This window comes from Diadema setosum, chromosome 9 (genome assembly GCF_964275005.1).
Source record: "Diadema setosum chromosome 9, eeDiaSeto1, whole genome shotgun sequence".
Classification (NCBI taxonomy): domain Eukaryota; kingdom Metazoa; phylum Echinodermata; class Echinoidea; order Diadematoida; family Diadematidae; genus Diadema; species Diadema setosum.
Window position 1 is genome coordinate 408,761 of NC_092693.1, and position 20,093 is coordinate 428,853.

At 36.7% G+C, this 20,093-nt stretch overlaps 1 protein-coding gene across 1 annotated transcript; it reads right to left on the reverse strand.

Moving 5' to 3' along the window:
* Window positions 1-1,962: 1,962 nt before the first annotated feature.
* On the reverse strand, window positions 1,963-14,152 carry LOC140232482 (mitochondrial import inner membrane translocase subunit Tim21-like). Its single transcript, XM_072312577.1, has 8 exons — window positions 13,903-14,152; window positions 11,738-11,976; window positions 10,688-10,898; window positions 9,761-9,823; window positions 9,028-9,125; window positions 7,270-7,343; window positions 6,054-6,153; window positions 1,963-5,135 (listed from the first exon to the last, which is right to left on the reverse strand). The coding sequence occupies exons 2-8, from the start codon at window positions 11,918-11,920 to the stop codon at window positions 5,046-5,048; spliced, it is 819 nt and encodes a 272-aa protein (XP_072168678.1). The 5' UTR covers window positions 11,921-11,976; window positions 13,903-14,152; the 3' UTR covers window positions 1,963-5,045.
* Window positions 14,153-20,093: the final 5,941 nt, after the last annotated feature.

Consider the following 20,093-nt stretch of genomic DNA (forward strand, 5'->3'; position numbering starts at 1 on the left):
TTTTTTTCCCACAACACAGTGATTCATATTGCCGCAACTACATTATATTTAAGAAGTGTTGAAGTAAACATTTCCACCACTTTTTATCATGACGTGTGCATGTTGACGAAAACTTTGTCATACCATTTTTTCTCTGTAATTTCACTCTATTGAAACATGGAATGAATTGCGGTGCTCTGTTGTCAACTTGAACATGAAGCAACTTGCGCTTGTTTGTTTATCTTTGTGACCCTGTATATACCGAACCCCCGAAAACACAAACAAGAGAAACCTTGATGCAGATGCTTGATGTCTGCAGACAAACGATGATTCTTAGAATCAACACGTACCGAGTATATAGGGTGAACTTGTTTGTGATACGTAAATAGATGCGCAAAAACATCCACAGCAAAGTTTACAGCTATAGTTCATTCAATAACCAACCGTTTATGCCATGATGCCTGTAGTCACTTTATGAGAGAACAATACCTTGTTTGTCAGAACAGAACGTCACAATAGCAGAACGTGTGCATATGGCGTGTGTTCGTATGATGTGAAGGTCTTATTTTCATCGGGGACATCAGGTAGCTTTTTTATGATAAAGTTATAGAAAGCGTTTTGTCAATTTGTTACTTTATTCATTCCGTTCAGTTCGTATATAAACACAGTTGTGAATTATCTCATATATACTATATAACATAGATTTTTGTAAAGATCACAAGAAAACCTACGTCTATATCAAGGTTCCATAATAGATTTAGAAACGTTCCGCGGCCCCTGATGAGTGGTGTTGAATAGTCATGACAGCAGTTGAACAGTTCTACTACTCCCACAGATCACGCTGCCGCCGATACCCATTAAAGGGATGGTATAGTATTAGTGGAGATAAGGATTGGGTTTCTTTTTGCGAGATACCAAGAAAGCACCTATGAAATAACAGAGAACATACCATTCTAAGAGGTATTCAAAGTTTATTAGATCCCACCTTTTATTAGAATTGCTCTATTTTGGATATCTCAGCCATTTCAAAACCAATTTTCATCAAATAAATCAATAATAATCCCTCTTGGAATTACATGCTTCTTTAATATTTCATAAGAGGTTTCTCATTATCTCACAAAAAAAAAAAAAATGTAGAAACCTAAAGTTAGGTCTGAATCAAAACTGGACAATCCCTTTAAAGTAAGGCCTAATAGCGCGGAGGTCGTCCTTCTTACAACTCTGCCTTCTCTTACTCTTGACTCCATAAAGCATTCAATTGTGAATGTTTGGTCAAAAGAGCATTCTTTTATCGCGTTATGGTAACCGTTGCGAAAGTGGCGTGCACAACACTTTAGTATGTACATGTACAGTATTTTTTATGCATAAACCACTGGCCTCGCAACCGCTTCAATTAAAGTCTTTTATTAGTACCAGGCACTGTCAATGCAGAAACAATCATCAGCTGAAACTAGGTTAAAGATATCATTTCTCATTTGGGTTATGAGCTTTTGTCCTTCCTAAGAGGTTTGTTTTACACTGTATACAGGAAAAAATATGTAGATTTGGCAAAGGTCTGAAACAAACACACACACACACACACACACACACACACACACACACACACACAAACTGAGAAAAAATAATGACACATGAAGAGCTCGCTCCAAAAAGGCGCTAAATCCATTGAAAAATGATGGATTTAGCACCTTTTGGAAGCACTCTCTTCATATATAGCCTACATCTGATTCATTCTATTCTAAAAAAAGGTATGCAGAACAAATCAACTGACTAAATTTCTTTGAAATACATCAGAAGTAGACAATCCTTTATGAAGATACACTTTGTCAAACTTCAAAACAGTAATTTACACTGTAGTAAGTTGTTTGAAATCACCATGCCCATCAAAAAACAAACAAAAAACAAACAAACAACCCATTAAAATACAACTGAAATCCTTCATTTTCTTTAAATAAAATGAACACACAATTATTATTTTGCAAGTTTGTGATGGTTAAAATTTTAATACTTCCAGTACAAATGAATTGATTCAAGACTCTTTCATGATGTATCTCAGTAATTGAAAAAAAAAAGAGAGAAAAAAAAGATATTGAATCTTCATAGGTCTTCAAGTTGGCAAAAACATAAACACAGCCAGTCTTTTAAAAGAATCTGGAAATCCATGGAAAGGTAACTGGATTGAGTATAGACCACCTAGAAATACAAACTTTGTTCATTTCATTTATTTCATCAATTACAATGTTGTACTGATATTTGAGGGATCATGTGCATTAAAATGTCTTATTGTACATTGCAATCACATTTTTGTTGGACATGAAATAATGAGATGAAATGAAATGAACCTTGGAGGAATTTGAAAATACATGGTAGCTTCTGATATACATGTACACACTTTGTGTTATACATTTGCTTTGATAACCTACATTCACAAGAGCAGAACCCAAGTGACGAGAGATGAACAAGGCAAAAGAATTTAATAAAAACACTCATTTATGAAGCACTTCACTCGAAAAACATATTTTCACTCAAATATCTCGTCAGCCAAGCAAAGAGCCAAGAAATAATTATTTCATGTGATCAATGTTACAGAGTTTGATGTGCAGTGCACACATCTCCTGTTGATATTGTGTTAACAGCGCCACCTTGTGGTACAATGTGGTAAGCAGTGGAATAAAGAACAATCCATTGTGCTCTGGCAAATCTCAACTACATGTGTGAAGTGTCCTGTCTCAAGAGTTCTGAATTTAAGCTTATAATGTAGTTATCTAAGAGCGAACCCAGAAAGGCCTGAGAAAACAAGGTGAAGACATGTCATTTCGCTAATGAAGGCTGTGGCATTGAAAGCTAAAACTTTTGGATGTAAATATCTTGTATTAAGATCAAAAGTTTAACACCAGTTTCAAGTAATCATTTCAATTGGGCAATATGCAGATAAGAATTCCATACACATTTGAGTACATGTACAAGTTTCCTATAAAGGCTGATGCTCCATGTTACACATTAGCATAACACAAATATGAAAGTAATTCATTTTTTTCCTATGTGGCACTAACTCAATACCTGGGAATGAAATATCACAAGTTCCAGTTATTCAATTGTGTGGCTATTTTTATAACACAGACTTAATTTAAGTACAGTAAATCCTTGCAACTCATATTCAGTTTGTCGTGTGAGTTGTCTATTGATAAAAACTGTCATTATCTCCAACACAGTGACAGACAAATCATATCACACCACCCTGACATTTTTCTACAGCCTGACAAAAGTGTAAATGAAAATATTGCAAAATGATAGCATGACTTTTGTTTGTTTCATTTTGCCATCTGAGAAGATGGCTGGATAGCGGATAGCCAATATTCAGCTGCACTAGGTGGTCTTTCATGGGGTCCAGTTTGACGTGAGGCAAGACCACTTCACCGGGTTATGTATCCTGCTCTTTTCCATGAATGAATGAAGTGGGATCTTTTACATGCATGAGTTGTGACTCTCACACATGGGACTTCCATTTAATGTCCTATCTGAAGGAAAGTGTTTCGCCTCTTACTAGAGGGGACGGTATGATTACACACAACATTGCTCAGATAGACTTACCTATCTGTATCAGAAATCACATTTTGAATAGTATGCAACGTAAAATCCACTGAGAGAAAAATTACTTTCATGAAGGAGTTGCATGATCACATTTGCACATGGGAGCACTGAAACCAAGATCTGAGACTGGAGGTTGATCAAATAAAGGTTTTCTTCTATTACTTAGCCACATACTGAGTATATTTTGTGTTTCATGGTTCTTATTTAAAGGTTTAATAAAACTGCATGGTATCAATGACTTGAACGAACACAGTGTTTCAACACACTATTACAACTTACCCTTTACAAGAATAAAAAGACACAAGAACTTTAACCAGGACTTCAGTTTGCACTCTTTTCCCCAACTGTTCCAATGTGAGTACCAGTTTGGTAAATCCTATTTTAATAAGCATTGATTCATGTACAAGATTTTATATGCATAAAGCATTATTTCAATGCTGTTAAACAAGACAAAATGTACAAACATTTCTATTCATGACAAGATTTCCTCAAAACTATGATAAGTTGGTGGGTCATTTAATGACTTTGCCATTCTAAGATTTGCTTGTAATTAGATGTAAAAAGAGTAGTTTTGATGCAGTCCTCTCTGTGACTTTCATCACTTGAAATTATCAGCTATTTGTGTGGATACAGTCACGAACTGTTTTAAGTGTTGAGGAAGGAGATCTTGAGGTATTTCAAGGGATATGGTAACATATCACTTGCCAATGTATATGTATACGTAACCCCAAGAAAAATGTGATAACATTTTACTTGTGTATCATCTCAAAAAGTTTCCCCCCAATAACATTCTGTCAAATTGGAGTTCCTGGATGTAACACTTAACTTGCTTGTACCTGTAATTTTGTGTGACCCTTTATTTAGACATTTATCTCAAGAAACACATACCGGGTACAGTTATATTGGGTCATTTTATAATTTCTGTTACATGGTAACTGGCGGCCATTGGCAGAAATTGGCAAATAAAAACACTGAAAATGATATAAGATTCTACAAACACAGTGAAAATCAACTGCTGAAGATATAGGCACTCTCACATAAAACTTGACACAGACTACTGTGATGGAAATTTGTATCAATTTGTCCTTCCTAGTCTGATGTCTACTGTATGAAGCCTGAAGATTCACAGGCTCATGAGATGAAACATGCTGATTATAGTATGAACATTGTAGTTGCACTGGATCATACATATCACACTGAATTTCAGATCACTGACTATCACTTCATCACTGTCATACCTTCATGTCTTAAATCTAAGCCAATGCATGTAGTTGTTCCAGCACTGGGGTGCAGACTAAGTCACTTTTTTGTCTGTGGTAGCTTACACAGGACTGAAAGGTTCGTATCATGGTAACACTCCAAATACAACGCACATCAGCGATGTCTGTCAGGATCTTTGAGAGGAGACACTATGATGACACTGGGGCAACAGGTTTCCCAAGGATAGCACAGGGCTAGGAGTCCCATCAGAACCACTACCTGTTGTCTTCCAAGATGATGGTGCCACTTGGGTATCCATCCAATTCCACAAAGAGGTAACGGTATTCATACCTTCCATTCTCATTCTACAAGTCAAATGATAGGTAAAAAGATAAGAAAGCTGATTATAAACAAATACATTGTAATATGAATACATTGCCACCAATGACTGGAGCATGTTACTTTAAAAGCAGTGAGAGAATAAATTCTTTTGTTCACATATTATGAAAAACACATAATGAAAAATGTTCTTTATGTTCGCACATGATGAAAAAGGGATCGTATAGTTTTAGTCGAGACCTAACATCAGGTTTATAACATTTTTTGGTGAGATAATGAGAAACCTCTTATGAAATATGAAAGAGCATATCATTCCAAAAAGGATTCAACATCTAGTTCACGAAAATCGGTCTTGAAATGGCTGAGATATCCAAAAAAGCTATCCTAATGAAATTGACAGGCAATGATTTTTATTAGGATTTCTTTGTTTAACTTTGTTTTGGATATCTCGGTCATTTCAAAACCGATTTTCATCAAATAAATTTTTGATTCCCCTTAGAATTGTATGCTCTTTAACATTTCATAGAGTGGTTTCTAAATATCTCGCAAAATGTTACAAACTGAATCCTAACCTCAACCAGTACTTAAGTAAATGATTGTCAACACTTCGAGCAGGCCCAATTTGAAAACAGGTGATGGTGTCATATCATTGTTGGGTAACGGTGATAGGGATAAATGAGTTGAATGCAAAACTGGTATTGAGTTACATCGGGTATAAGCTCTGAGCATTAAACTGGTCCCTTCCATTAAGAAACATTAATTTTTTTTTCCACTTTCTTAACTCACACTTACAAATTTGTGCTAGAAATACCTCAAAGTGGAGATAATGCCATTCAACAAACTGACATTGTCCAATTTTAAGCACATACTTTTTTTTATTCACTAAAAAGTAACAATAAACAAGCTGTATTATTGAGAAGAAACTTGGATGTTGGGCTACAAACCTGCTTCATTTCCAGATGAACAGTGGCCTTCCTATGAGGTCCTTCCAGATAGAACTTCATCCTCATGAAATTCACTCCATTCTGGGAGTATTCAAGATGGCTGTGAAATCAAATGATAAGAAATAACTTTTCACCTAATTACTGATAACTGCAGATATTAGATGTACTCAAGTTCTATAGCATAGTGTTGTTCTGCTATATGTCAAAAATTTTATCTTCTCATTCATATATGTATACATTCATGCATCAATTAATGAAGTGTCATTCATCTGGCAAAGTCATTACAGCATGGTTAGCTTCGAAGTCCTTCACATTACCCCCCCCCCCCCAAAAAAAAAAAAAAAAAAAGTCTGATCGGGGGTCTATGGAGTAAAACATACAAATTTGACAAGCTTCAGAGTAAAAAGGAAAACAAAGCAAAGAAGAACAGCACTTCATTATCTAATGCATTGAAAATGAGCAATAGAAAGAACAAAGTTCACTAAATTTTCTCAAGTATTGAGACACAAAATGTGTCCTGGTTTGTACAGCTAGTTATTAGCTTCTCCTGATTATGCTTCATCTTTGAGACTATTTTACAAGTACCAATAAACATGTTCATACTCCATAGAGTTTCCAACTGATCCTGACAAGACACCAAAAGTGCATTTTATGATATAATAATCCATCAAAACTTCAATGTAGTATGGCTTAAAACTGCCTTCAATTCCTCTTCCCCATTAAAGGGATGGTATAGTTTTGGTTGAGACCTAATATCAGGTTTCTAACATTTTTTGATGAGATAATGAGAAACCTCTTATGAAATATGAAAGAGCATGTAATTCTATGAGGAATTCAACGTTTATTTGATGAAAATTGGTTTTGAAATGGCTGAGATATCCAAAAAAGAGCGATTCTAATAAAGTGTGGGACCCACACATTATTACGATTGCTTTGTTTTACTTTGTTTTTGAATGTTTCAGTCCTTCCGAACCCGATTTTCATCAAATAAACTTTGAATTCCTCTTGAAATGGTATGCTCTGCACAATATCATAAGTGTTTTCTTGGTATCTCGCAAAAAGTCAAAAGCCCAATTCTCATCTCCACCAAAACTGTACTATCCCTTTAAACCTCTAACCCTACTTCCTTCATGGTAAGACCAGTTCATTTCATAAACATGTGCTACATCATGTCTATTGCTAGGCGATGTGTCAAGATGACTCATCAATAGCTTACCTGACATGTCTCCTTCGTTTCCTCCTCGTCATCTCTCCATATCCCTTGATAGGTGTCCCAAGAGCATCTTGGATCTGTAAAAGTGTGCCATGAATACATGAATCCGAACAAGACATTGTGACATCACAACATGAGACACTATGATATGGACTGGCATACCTAACAATACCATGCTGTCTTTACTCCATATAATTCTTAGTGTACACACCAAAGCAATCATCAAAATTTTTTGTCAAAATGATCTGTCGAAATTTGTGTAATTCTGCCTTCAATGAGAGGACAGCTAATTTATCATCAAATTACAAAATTTTACCAAAAAAGTTCGACCGACCACGTTCATACCAAAATCAAACTAATGCATTTCTGTGTCACAAATCAATAGTATCCTGACTTTGACTAATCTTTACCTCCACCATGGAGGTTATATTGTTGCCGGCACTGTTTTATTTGTCTGTTTGCAAAATAACTGAAAAAGTTATATATGGGTTTGGATGAAACACACAGGAAAAGTTGATTGTGACACAAGGAACAGATGATTAAAGTTTGGTTTGGTTTGGTTTTATTTCTGCCTTTTTCCAAATCACACAGAACAAAAGAATGCATATATTTAGAAATTAACATTACACGACGTATCAGTCAGCATACTGTCTTACAAATTAATTTAAAGTACATATATACATACACTGTGAAAATGACAGTTTATTCAATGTATGAGACGTATAGCATAATATCACTTACAAAAAAAAATGTTCAGAAGGGAATCATGGAATTAGCAGTTGTAAATTATGTAAATAATAATTGATTATTTATTCAGAATATTTCATGTCGTTACAATAAACAAATTTCTTCAATAAAAAAGGGAAATCTGAATAAATTGATTTTAAAATTAAGCATTTTTATCTATTACAATAATGGAAAAGCAGGAGACCACGATCATAAGCAGCAGCTTGACATGGATCGAGGCCTCGGAGTAAAATTCGAAACTTTGGTAGTGATCCGGACCACTGTCTAGATCCAGGAATTAAAAAAAAAAAGTTTTTGATGGATTATCATTGGCAAACATGGCCAACAAACGAGAGTTCATCAAGCTGCACATATTTGAGGTGTGCATACGCACACCGTAAATGCTCAAGGCACAGCATGCAGTAAGATGATGAGGTAAACTAGAAAGGCATTCTTATCATTGGGAAATACGGTGATTTTCAGCATGCATGTATGGATGGAAATGAGCCGCCTTTTTTTGTAAATGAGCTATCTGGATATCAAACAGCTTTTCCCAACTCATTCTTTTACCTACTCTGATAGAAATTTCCAGAATATGACTAGAATTACTGCTTGAAATTCTCATTTTATTGTACTAACAATGAACAACCTAATAAGCATTTTGCCCTCAGTACCTGCATGTTGCTGAGACATGAAATCAAACCTTGTAAAACCTTAAAATGTGCATTTTTTCAGTGGTTTATACATGTGTTTATCAAGAAAATTAGAAATGAAAACAAGCAAGTACCTTTTTTTTTTTCCTCTGGCCACAAATTAGGGTAAAATTCAAGCAGTCCACATACTGAGTGTTTTATTTCATTATTGTTGAACTCACACACCAAAAGTACAATGTTGCCCACAATTTTTAACCTGTACCTATTTGGGCTTTCACTGATAGTCAGTGGGAGAGTTGGGCAAATTGAATGGACCTGACCAGGGCTGGGGTCAGGTATTGTTACATGTGCAATCATGCTTTGACAAGAAAAGTGCACTTACCTGAACATTATTCTTACAGAGCTTCAGAGCGTTGGTGTATATACCATTTGGACTGTTTGATGAAAACAGTTCTTTTCCAACAGTGTAAAACATGAGCCCTATCAAAAAATAAATGAAACATATGGAGCTACTTGATTAGATGTACTCCTAAAACCTATGATAGCACTTTCTATAAACAATGTTCTCTGTACTATATTTGATGTGGTATTTGGTACCCTAGGGTACCAACTAAAAATCTGTCATTTCATTGAATTATTGTTTTACTCTATTTTTAATGCTGTAGAAAAACATAACTAAATATATTTAAACAGATGTAGCTTTTCAGTGATTTTATATTCTTTAAAGAACTGGAATAGAATGAAAATCAAAATATAGGCATCCTTTCTCCATTTTGACATATATGTAAAAATGTTAAAAAAAGAAAGAAAAACAAAACAAAACATATAAGGTGCATCACTGGATAGTGTGATCAGATAAAGAGAAATCAACTCGTTTTAATTTCAATCTGGGAAGCTTTATTACAGAATTTTGATCTTACTGGAGAAGATCTTCTGTTGTGGATTTGTCTTTGCTTTCTCTGAGGTATCCTATTCCTAGAACCTTCAATCACAAATATTAGCTCTTCCTACCTTGCCTTTACAAGTGATCTGATCTTATAATGTGCAGACAAAGAGTGGTTTGAAATAAAATTCCACGAAAAAACACATTTCTTTAGAATGTGGGGTCTTCTTACCTGTCACGCCTATGCCCAAGACAATGATGCCTGCATACGATACATCCTTGGATGTCTGTGCAACTTTGCATAATGAAGAATAGTGCATGAAAAGAGAGAAAAAAAAAAATAATGTCTCACAAAATGCTCTGGGAATAATTACCATTACTTTACCAGCTAAACTCCCAAGGCAGCGGACTTGTCAAAGACATTAATATCAAGGACATTACATACATTCTTGATTCTTCATACTCTACATCAGTGTGCTGGACTATTTCAACAGCTTGCGAAGTCTCTTCCCCCCCCCCCCCTTTTTTAGGCCTGATCTGGATCTAAAGAACCTTACAAACAGGATGCAGTGGAAAAGAGCTAAGAATTTCAGGTGACAAATTAGATCTAAAAAATACAGATCACCATTACCATCACCAGCAAATAAGTAGCAGCAACCTTTCAGCTTGAAGGAGAGATTATGATTCCAAGAGAACAAGTGTCTAAAAAGTCCAACAGAAGACTGTCATAGTAACCAAAAGTATCCTTTAATTTCTCCAATGGTGGTGGTCCATATTTTAAACAACATTGTATTGCAAAAGTTACTTCTTTGGCTGGGGATGATATACCAATCAAAACCTCGGTGAATGAAACAGATGATGCACAGATGAAAACTCAGCAAATCAAGGCAAATATTAGTGAATGTCAAAAATAGTGTCAGTACTGCAAGACAGCACCCTCTGCACAAGCACAACTGACAGTAGCTGCAGTGAAAGAGGAATATGATTTACTGAATCACTGAGTTTTTCCTACAGTTGTGAAGTTTGCTAATTAAATATCTCTAATCATGTAATGCACATTAAACTAATTGAGTCACAGGAGCTTTTGAATGACATATAATACTTCAATGCATAAAACAGACATATATATATATTTTTTTTTAACCAAGTAAGTCCTTACATTTCTGGCCAATGGTCAGTTGCTGCCCACCTGAGGTGGACTTTTTTTCAACCACAGCCTTCCTCTGTTGCTTGATGGCAGAGGACTGGACAAGGAATCTCCTCCTTGTAGCAATGCTGGTTACCATGGTAATATTAGAAGGATGGAGCAGTGGACTACACTGTCTGCACATCTCTGGATACTTTGCCAATGATGCACCCTCTGAGGAAACCTGGAATTTATTACAAAACAAAATCATCTACTTTACTGTTTTTTTCTGAATCACACAAATCATTCTTGCTTTCTTCACAGTCTCATATCTCTGAGCACCTTTCCATCTGAAGTGGAACTTCTATTTCAATGGGAATATCTCATGACAGTGAAGACTCAGTGTCTAGAACAGTTAATTATACTGGCCAATGCCCATGGTAGACTTAAAACTAATATCCGATATCATATACATGTACTTTTAATAATATTGGTAGCTTAATTGTACGTTTGTATGTGCATGCATTTAGTTTACCTACAACCAGCAAAAATACCAATTAGCCTGACTTGGTGTGAAAAGGTATGAACATAATATGAGTGTAAATAATGTTATGGTTAGAGCCATTTTCTTATTAGTTATGTGAAATTTAGCCCATTTCAGATAAGTCCCGCATATACTCGGGCAAGTATCTATGGGAAATGCACGTTGTAGCAAACTCAGCCTGTCCTCAATGGGTTGATTTAAACTAAACTACAAGGGGATTTTACAGTGACCATAGCTACCTTCATGCAGATTAAAATTGTTAATACTTTTCTAACTTGTTGCTCTTGCGATTTGCCAAAGTTCTGTCACTTTAAATAACAAGTTTAGTTTGATTCTGGAACAGATTAGGAAGATTAACAATTCAAATCATTAATCCCCAACAACTATAACAAAGCAATGTAAACATATAAGCATTAAAAGTTAAAACAAAAGGAATAAAAAGAAAAAAATGGGGGAAGGGGTGCGTGCGCCTCCCTTTAATTTTGTAAAGAATGCCCCCTCTTTACAGAATTCCTGGATCTGCCCCTGAAAGTAGTCACCTGCATGGACTGAGAGAGTCTTGAGCCAGGCTGTGATGGAAGTTTGATTCGATGATTCCAAATGATTCCATGGCAGGTCAAAGCCGACAGACATCTCCTTCCTGACACTGTACCAGATGACACTGTAGAGGGCAGTATTCTGGAAGCACAGCACACTCCCCTACTCCAAAGCTCAGCAATCATGGTGGTATGTTACCCTCAGAGAGGTGAAGAGTTTGTCTGCTGAATAGAGTGATCTACTGCATGATTGATTGATAGGAAGAAAAAAAATAAAACAACAAATAAGGGCACTTTGATACATGTCTTGATTTAAGCACTAAGAGACTAGTGGAAGATTTTGAAGATTCTTTTCAGTCATCATCACACTTCTGTTGCCCAATGTCAATTAAGCTAGACCATCAGCTGTATAAATTGTACTTTATGTGCTGAACATACTTCTATTCTACTACAACTTGATGATGTTTCAATAGGTCAATTTATGGCACTGAAAATTGCCATCAATGTAAATAATAAGACACATAATGTGATATGAATCTTATGATAACACTGGGATTCTGAAATATTACAGATCATGTGCACTAAGACATAATAGATTTGGACAAGTGTACCCTTTAATCCGACATCAAAATAATGTGTTCTTGTGCACTCATACTCACCACATTTCAGGCTTTCTCTATAAATTACAAACATATTTCAATATGAAATATGTTTTAAAAAAGACCACTGAACTGTCAACTTTTAGCGCATATAGTGTTAAAAGCAAGTGTTACAAGCTAAATCTTGGAAAGAATCTCACATAGAACTTGTGAAATGATCTCAAAAACTGTTCAACAAGTACCTGTAATTGTTTGTCAGGATGTCATGCAGAGTTACCCTTCACGGAAACCTATCCACAAATCTCAATTCCCTCAATACATATTGAACCTCACAACATAACAAATTTTAAAGTGAAAATATTCAGAGGCCCATAGACTTTCAGAAGGTGTGCTTCGCAAAGGTCTCTAAATTCTCTTTTGACTGACACTGCAGTCCTGCACGCTGCACAGTCATAGTGTGTGCAAGTGACTGATGGAGCTGGAGGATGAGAGTGCATGGTACTCTGCTTGAATGCTAATCAAAACAAAGTTTTAATACAGTATCCTACTAGTACTTTTAGACGTTCTGTGTAACGTTATAGTAAATTTATACCGGTATGTCACTGAAGGCAGTGAAGCTGTCTGATTATTGTCATGTGTAACGTTATGTCATAGACCATGAAGTGGCAATATTAATAATCATCATCATCATCATCATCTGTACGGGAGTGTAGGTAAATCCTGTCAGGTCTCCCGGTCGTCAGCGCTTGGTAGCACGAGTAACAGTCTATATCGAGCATGGGCGTGGATGTCAAACAATTTCAAAACGTTTGTCTGACCAGAACATGTCTAAACCATGTTTGAAAGAATCTATACTAGTGGATGTAACAAGTGATGAGGGCAGACTGTTCCATGACTGGATGACTGTTTTGATGAAACAGTTGCTGCGGATATTCAAACGACAATGGGTTGCAAATAATTTGAAGGGATGGCCTCTCGTTCCAAGATACTGTGACTGTACAAAGAAGGACTGTGGGTTGATTCTGTCTATACCATGTAGTATTTTGAAGACCTGGATCATGTCCCCTCTTTCCCTCCGGTAATGCAATGAATACAGGTTAAGCTTTACTAGTCTCTCTCTGTAGGAAAGGGTGCTGAGTCCAGGAAACAGTTTTGTTGTCCTGCGCTGAACAGCTTCGATCCTTCTTCTGTCATCATGATCTGTCGTAAACCTGGGTTTCCATTAGGCACTGCAATATTCCAAATGCGGTCGAACCAAAGCCTTGTACAGTGGCATGAAAATATGTGGTTTTATGTTGACAAAAGCACGTTTGATAAAACCTAACATTTGGTTAGCCTTCTGGATAGATGAGGAGATGTGTTGGCGAAAGTTGAGCTCACTATCAATCAAAACACCCAGGTCCTTTTCACAATTGACATCATCAAATGTAACATTCTCAATTGAGAATAATGTAGACCTCGAGCATTCTAGTATCTAGACTCTAGGCCCCTAATATATATGATATTTAAAATTACAAAAGGCAAGCGTTATTACGGGTAATTTACCGGTAGGCCTACCTCGTTACTTACTTTTATATCTGTCTCTGACTGATCAGCCACCCAGCAGAGCCTAGAGCGCGAGCGAGATAGCCTGACTCCGCCGCCCGCCTAGCCTGCCCGGCTTTTGAGATAGTGCGGGAGTTTCGTGGGTGTTTTGACTGCCGAGATCCCCGGGCCCCGGGCCCGTCGCAGCGCAGCGACAGCTGAGCCTACAGGCTAGCAGCGCAGCGCGAATGCAACGAATGATGATGTGATCACACGAACATTTTTTGCGACTGGGGCTTTATTGCTCCACGTTAATAAAAATACCACTCAGTTTTGGTCTGAATGCTTAATACATTTCTGTATATATTATTTGCTTATTTATTTGCCCACGAATATGTATTTTCGCAACTAAATAGATTTCATGTAAAGAATTCAGTAACGTTACTCGTGCATCAAACTTCCCTTTGTTGCCGATTTTTCAGCCGCTGAACGGAAGGTGGTTTTCATGACAAACATTATCGTGAGTTCCCACATTTCGCTTCCATTTTTTAAACTCCAGCTGTGCTTATGATGATGCATAAAGTAGCAGAAACTGTTAAGCAAACAGAACGATATACTGATGTACCAGTAATTGCTTAGGACTCGATATTTCATATCACGATCAAAGCGGCGATACTGATTGAAAGAAGACGTAGTATTCGGTCAGTTAGTATGGCAAATGTATATGGAGAAATATTGTCAGGAAAAACCGGTCACGTTACTTTAGAACTCGTTTCAAACTCGAAGCTACTATCCTCGCTGTAGTGCTACGTAGAAGTCTGTATATCATTATTATTACTGTTATTAATATCATTATTATTATTCTTGTTATTATAGAATTAAATTTATTAGACGGTCTATTAGATTAGGCCCTATAACAAGTTAACGGATGTTAGGGCCCTAACGTTAGGGGCCTGGGGCCTGTTTCACAAAGGTCGCACTTAGTAAGTCAGACTTAGCGCTAGTCAATCTTAGTCTAAGTGCGACTTTTTAAGTCTGTTTCACAAAGTCTATCTTAGGCTAAGACTGACTCATTCGATTTCATACGAGCCAAAAATATGCAAATTAGCCATTTGTTGTCTGCTGATGATTTTTGAGTAATTTCTGGAAGGGAAATTGCTTTGATTTTCTGCAACTACGATTCATATGACATTACTGTAGGCCCTATCATTCGTTATTCACAGTGCTCATTTACTGACTCATATTATTTCTCTTTTGTACATGAATAGCTGCTCGTTTGATGATTATTTTGATATAAGAGATGTTTTGTGCATGAGGCCTCTTTAATCCAGTCCCACATGTTTATATTGGACTGTGTGAAAGTTAGGATGAATGGGGTTGCTCGCGCAGCTCGCAGCAGCTAGCTGGCATCCGCACTGCACTGATATGATCTCTGCATTCTGTACAACGACCATTCACATTGCACAATTGGTAACTGTGGACCTTGGTAGAAGAGGATTCTGGCTAGCCTCTTGTTGCACACGAAGAGAAGTTTTCTTTTCCATCTAGCTAGGGTTGGTCGTAACTACAGAAGTGAGTGTAGCTTAATCTGTTAGTCATTAGGTGGGTCCTTGAAATTATGTAATTTGAGCAAGAGATGATTCATCGAAGGTTAGGAAGGGACTGAATATTATGAACTCTGTGTGTGTTGTACTGGGGCGGTACTTGTATTGTAATTTGTAGAGTCTGCTCATTACTGATATCATGTCATTCCATTAGACAATGTCTACATTAGCCCGACCAGACGCTGTTAATACGCTGTGCGAATAACTGGGCTGTGTATAGTTACATGTATGTCTTCATATAAAGTAGGCCTATAAACTCTTATCAGTTCTAGTATTAGTATGACTATCAATTAAACATGGCTATGCCTAACACAGTTAGTGTAGAGTCTGTGCACTGTGTTATTGATCAAGATAGGGGCACAGCCACATCTTCATGATTTTGAAGGAAACAAAGTGCATGATTGCCCTCGCCCCTAGTCTGCATGTATAAGGTTAGTTAGAACCATAATAAATCATGGCTAATGGCTATCACTTGGTCGAATTTTACAGTCCAATTGCTGGGCCCCGAGTTGAATTGGGAAGTAATTGATGAATTTATGCGTTTTCGGATTTTGGAATGTGTTTGAGAACTGCATCAATCAAGATTAGGCATAGAAACTACTAGACCTCTAACGTTTTCCGTGTAACATACAATGTACGTTACCGTAGCCTTTGATGCGAGGCAGAGGTGACTGTCTATGGCTAACCGTTTCCTCTAACTGACACAAAATGCTTCGGGGGGGTTGTTATGTCTTATTTTGTTTTGTTTTTTGCTTCCAGGAAAAAAAAAAAGCATTCATTAAGATGTAACTGGTACCGTAGAAGTGGAAACTTGGTTAATTTCATTGGCAGTCATGTGTAGAGGTAGACCAATAAATCTGCCTCTTGTTAACTGTATTTATACGGTCGCTAATGCAGTCGACCGTATTACTTTTACAGACTGTACAGATACAATTAGGCTACCGAACAAGAGACAAATTTATCGGTCTAACCAGTTAGTGTAGATAGACACAGCCCCGTCTTGTACACAAGAGGTATAATATTTCTAACAAGTATCTTAGGTCTAACTAAGTTGTTAGGTTTTTCTAATTTGTTGTGAATGCATGATATTTATAATGGATAGGCATGCATTAATATTCATGGGTAAGCAGCTAAGACGATAACACAGGCAAGAAAGGATTGGTAGAAATATAATTAATTTCCAAAGTTCAGATACATGTAGATTATATAGCTCTTTATGAGCTAAAATTTTGGTTTAACTTAACAGTTCAAACTATCAGTACATTTGTAGGTAGGGATCTATTTTTATGACTATTTTTAATTTGGACCATTTTTCAGTGAATAGTGTAGGAGTAGACCCTCTACGAAACTAGTGATTCTCTAGTTTGTTAAAAATACTGCCATCTCACTCAGGATAAGATAAAGTGGAAGAAATTAATGAATATTAGGAGTTGATTATGCTTTTGAACTTCCCATTTTGGAATTTAAGTCTGACTTTACGCATGGCTTCAGGCCATGCGTAAAGTTACGCAGGACTTGGTGGGACTTACGCATGACTTAAGCTTTGTGAAACAGGATTCAAAGTCCTGCGTAAATTTACGCAGGACTTAGGGATTTATGCAGGGTTTGGGGATTTACGCATGAGTTAAGTCAAACTTAAATCTTTGTGAAACACCCCCCTGCCCTGGTATGATTACAGACATCAACTAACGTCAGTATTATGATTAACATTACCGTAACTTGAAATGATGTCGACTTTATGATATATGATAATCGATTGATATGATATTAGGTTCTAGACTCTATTGATATTCTAATATCAGAATATATCAATTATTGTTGTTCTTGTTGTTTTTCTAACGTTAATCATCACGATCATGTTATTAAAAAAAGAAAAAAAAAACCACACCACTAAGGTTCTACCATGCCCATGGGCTTGTGGGGCTTTGCCTTCGGGCTATTTTTATATGCATAGCTAGGTTAAAGGGCCTATATTATAGGCTTCTTAACTACACGCAGCCGCTGTCGCTTTGCGACAGCGGCTGCACGTCTACCCTCTTCGTAGACGTCATTTTCAGCGGTGGGTGTATGTTTCCTTCATGAATATCTTTATCTTTATTTACATGCACACTAATTTCAAATCCATTGACCGGATAAGATGTCTGTGTGCGCATGCGCTAGCCGTCAATTCAGTATAGCTCTCCCAGGTTCCTCTCGACTGAGTCACATTTATAAGTCATCAATTCGAACAGAAAGGGACTATGATCTATTGGCAGAACCAAACGTTGCACGTTACCTGTTGTCAACACTTCAACTTCACCTGTAAGTCTTCAAATTGAAGAAATTTTTCGATTTTAAGTTGATATTTATCCGTGATACTACCCCTGTCATGATCCTGAATGCTACAGTCTGCAGCCCCATTACGCTACGCGTTTGGGGCTGCTGGTCGCAGTTAGTTTTGAATGTGAGAAGGCAACAGAGAGAGAGAGAGAGATTAATTGTTAAGTTAATATTACTTACAAAGTAGCTCGCTAATCCAATCCCATTTTTTTTTAGAGTGAGAGGATTTTGAGCGAGTTTGTGTGGTAACGTTTCTTTCTGTCACATCAAAAGCTGGCTAAGAGGTGCATTTATGAGCATGAATTGTTTAATTTGTGAATGAAATTACACTGTATGTTCTTGGAGAAGTTGTAAGAAGCATGCAAAACATCTAAGAGAGGCCGAGGTTGAGTGGAGGAAGAAAGAGATTTGTGTCTCTATCTTGTATTGTTATGGTGACCAGAGGAGTGACCGGTGGTGAAGTTATGTTTTTTGAGAGGAATGTATCGAAAGTGAATGTTCATGACACAGGGGACCAGAGCGTTTATAATATTGTTCGTGGACTCTATTAAACTAAAAGTAGATATACTGTATGGTCAGAGGATGGACTAAAACATTTCTAAGTAGTGTTGACTAGAGAGAAAATGAAAGTACAACTCATAATTTGATTTGATTTGAAAATGGTTTATTGAAACAAACATGCAAAGTAGTAGCCCGAAGGCTAAATTATAATGCATCACATCGAGAAACGCATCAATTACATCAAACAACATACAATTTGCTATGAATATTTCAAAAATGACAAATACCGGTTACATTAACATAAAAAAATATATATATACAGCATCATATAAAAAAAAAATAACCAATTCGTACCAAATGCTGCTACACTAGCAACCAACCATATCAAAGATGACAAAATCCGCTTGGTGATACATTCAGTGTTTGGGCAGTCGACGATAACATAATTGTTTACGTTATATGTATAGAAACCAAAGTCAGAGAGAGCAGCAGATTGGCATTGAGATTTTTGTCTGCACTCCCAGAGGGAGTGAAGAGACTGTAAAGCTTTAAGCTTTTTTTTGGGGGGGGGGGGGGGGTTGGGAAAGAAGGATGCAAGAATGGGTTCCCCCTTCTCATGGTAAGGGGCATCAGACAACTGGAAAACATTTTGGGTGAGACGAAACAGAAAATCTTGAGGAATTTGATGGAGTTGGGCTGACTTGGCAGCTGCCTTGCAAGGTAGATGTAACCTTTGGTAGAAATGTAAAAAAATTGTCAAGCTGCCCCTCTAAATATCGAGCTGATGAAAGATGAACCATGTGAGATACCAGTCTAATGATGTCAGCCTTGCCTCCACTGCCTTGAAGGGTGCGCTTGACAGCCCAACCTTTAGGCTCGATAGTCTGTGTGTGCGCCCTGGTTTCACTGTCAAATTTAACACAGTCATTTTGGTAAATTTGTGAATGGAATTGTGTTTATGATACCATGGAGAATATGTCTACCAAATTTCAAGTCTATATGACTTGAAAGGATGTCATACAGGCCCGGCAGTCGAGGTTTAAATTCTGTGCGTGCATCAATTGCGATTCAGAGTGCAAATAATAATAATAAACCATTTTTATAGAGTGCAAATTACATTCAAGTCTCTAAGCGCTTTTAGAAATGAGAAAAGACAGATTATACATGTGTAAGAACACACAATACAAAGTAGAAAATTACATATATCAACTTAAAACACATCATTAAACAATTTACAGAGCAATGGTTACTTTACAAACAAATGAGACTTCAATAAAGACTTGAACTGATCTAATGATGAACATTCTCTGATATCATTGGGGAGCTGATTCCAAAGTTGAGGTATTGAATATTGAAATGATCGTTGACCGTATGATTTAGTCGATACATGAACCGGTTTTAACAATTGTTTGGTGCTTGAGCGAAGTTGTCTGGAAGGTTGATATTCTTGGAGGAGCTGTTGCAAATAATGAGGAGCTAACTGATGTTGACATTTATATGCAATTACAAGTAACTTATAAACTAACCTATCTTTGACTGGCAACCAGTGCAACTTGTGTAATATTGAAGAAATAGAGTCATATGTGTGAGTTTGGGTAACCAATCTTGCAGCTGAATTTTGAATTCGCTGTAGTCTACCTAACATTGAATCTGACAAACCATATAACAATCCATTACAATTATCAATTCTACTCATTACAAAAGCATGTATAAGTCGTTCAGTCGCACATTGATCAAGATAGCGTCTAATTGAACCAATTCTATGTAGTCCAAATGACGCTGTACGACATATACTGTTGATATGATCAGTCA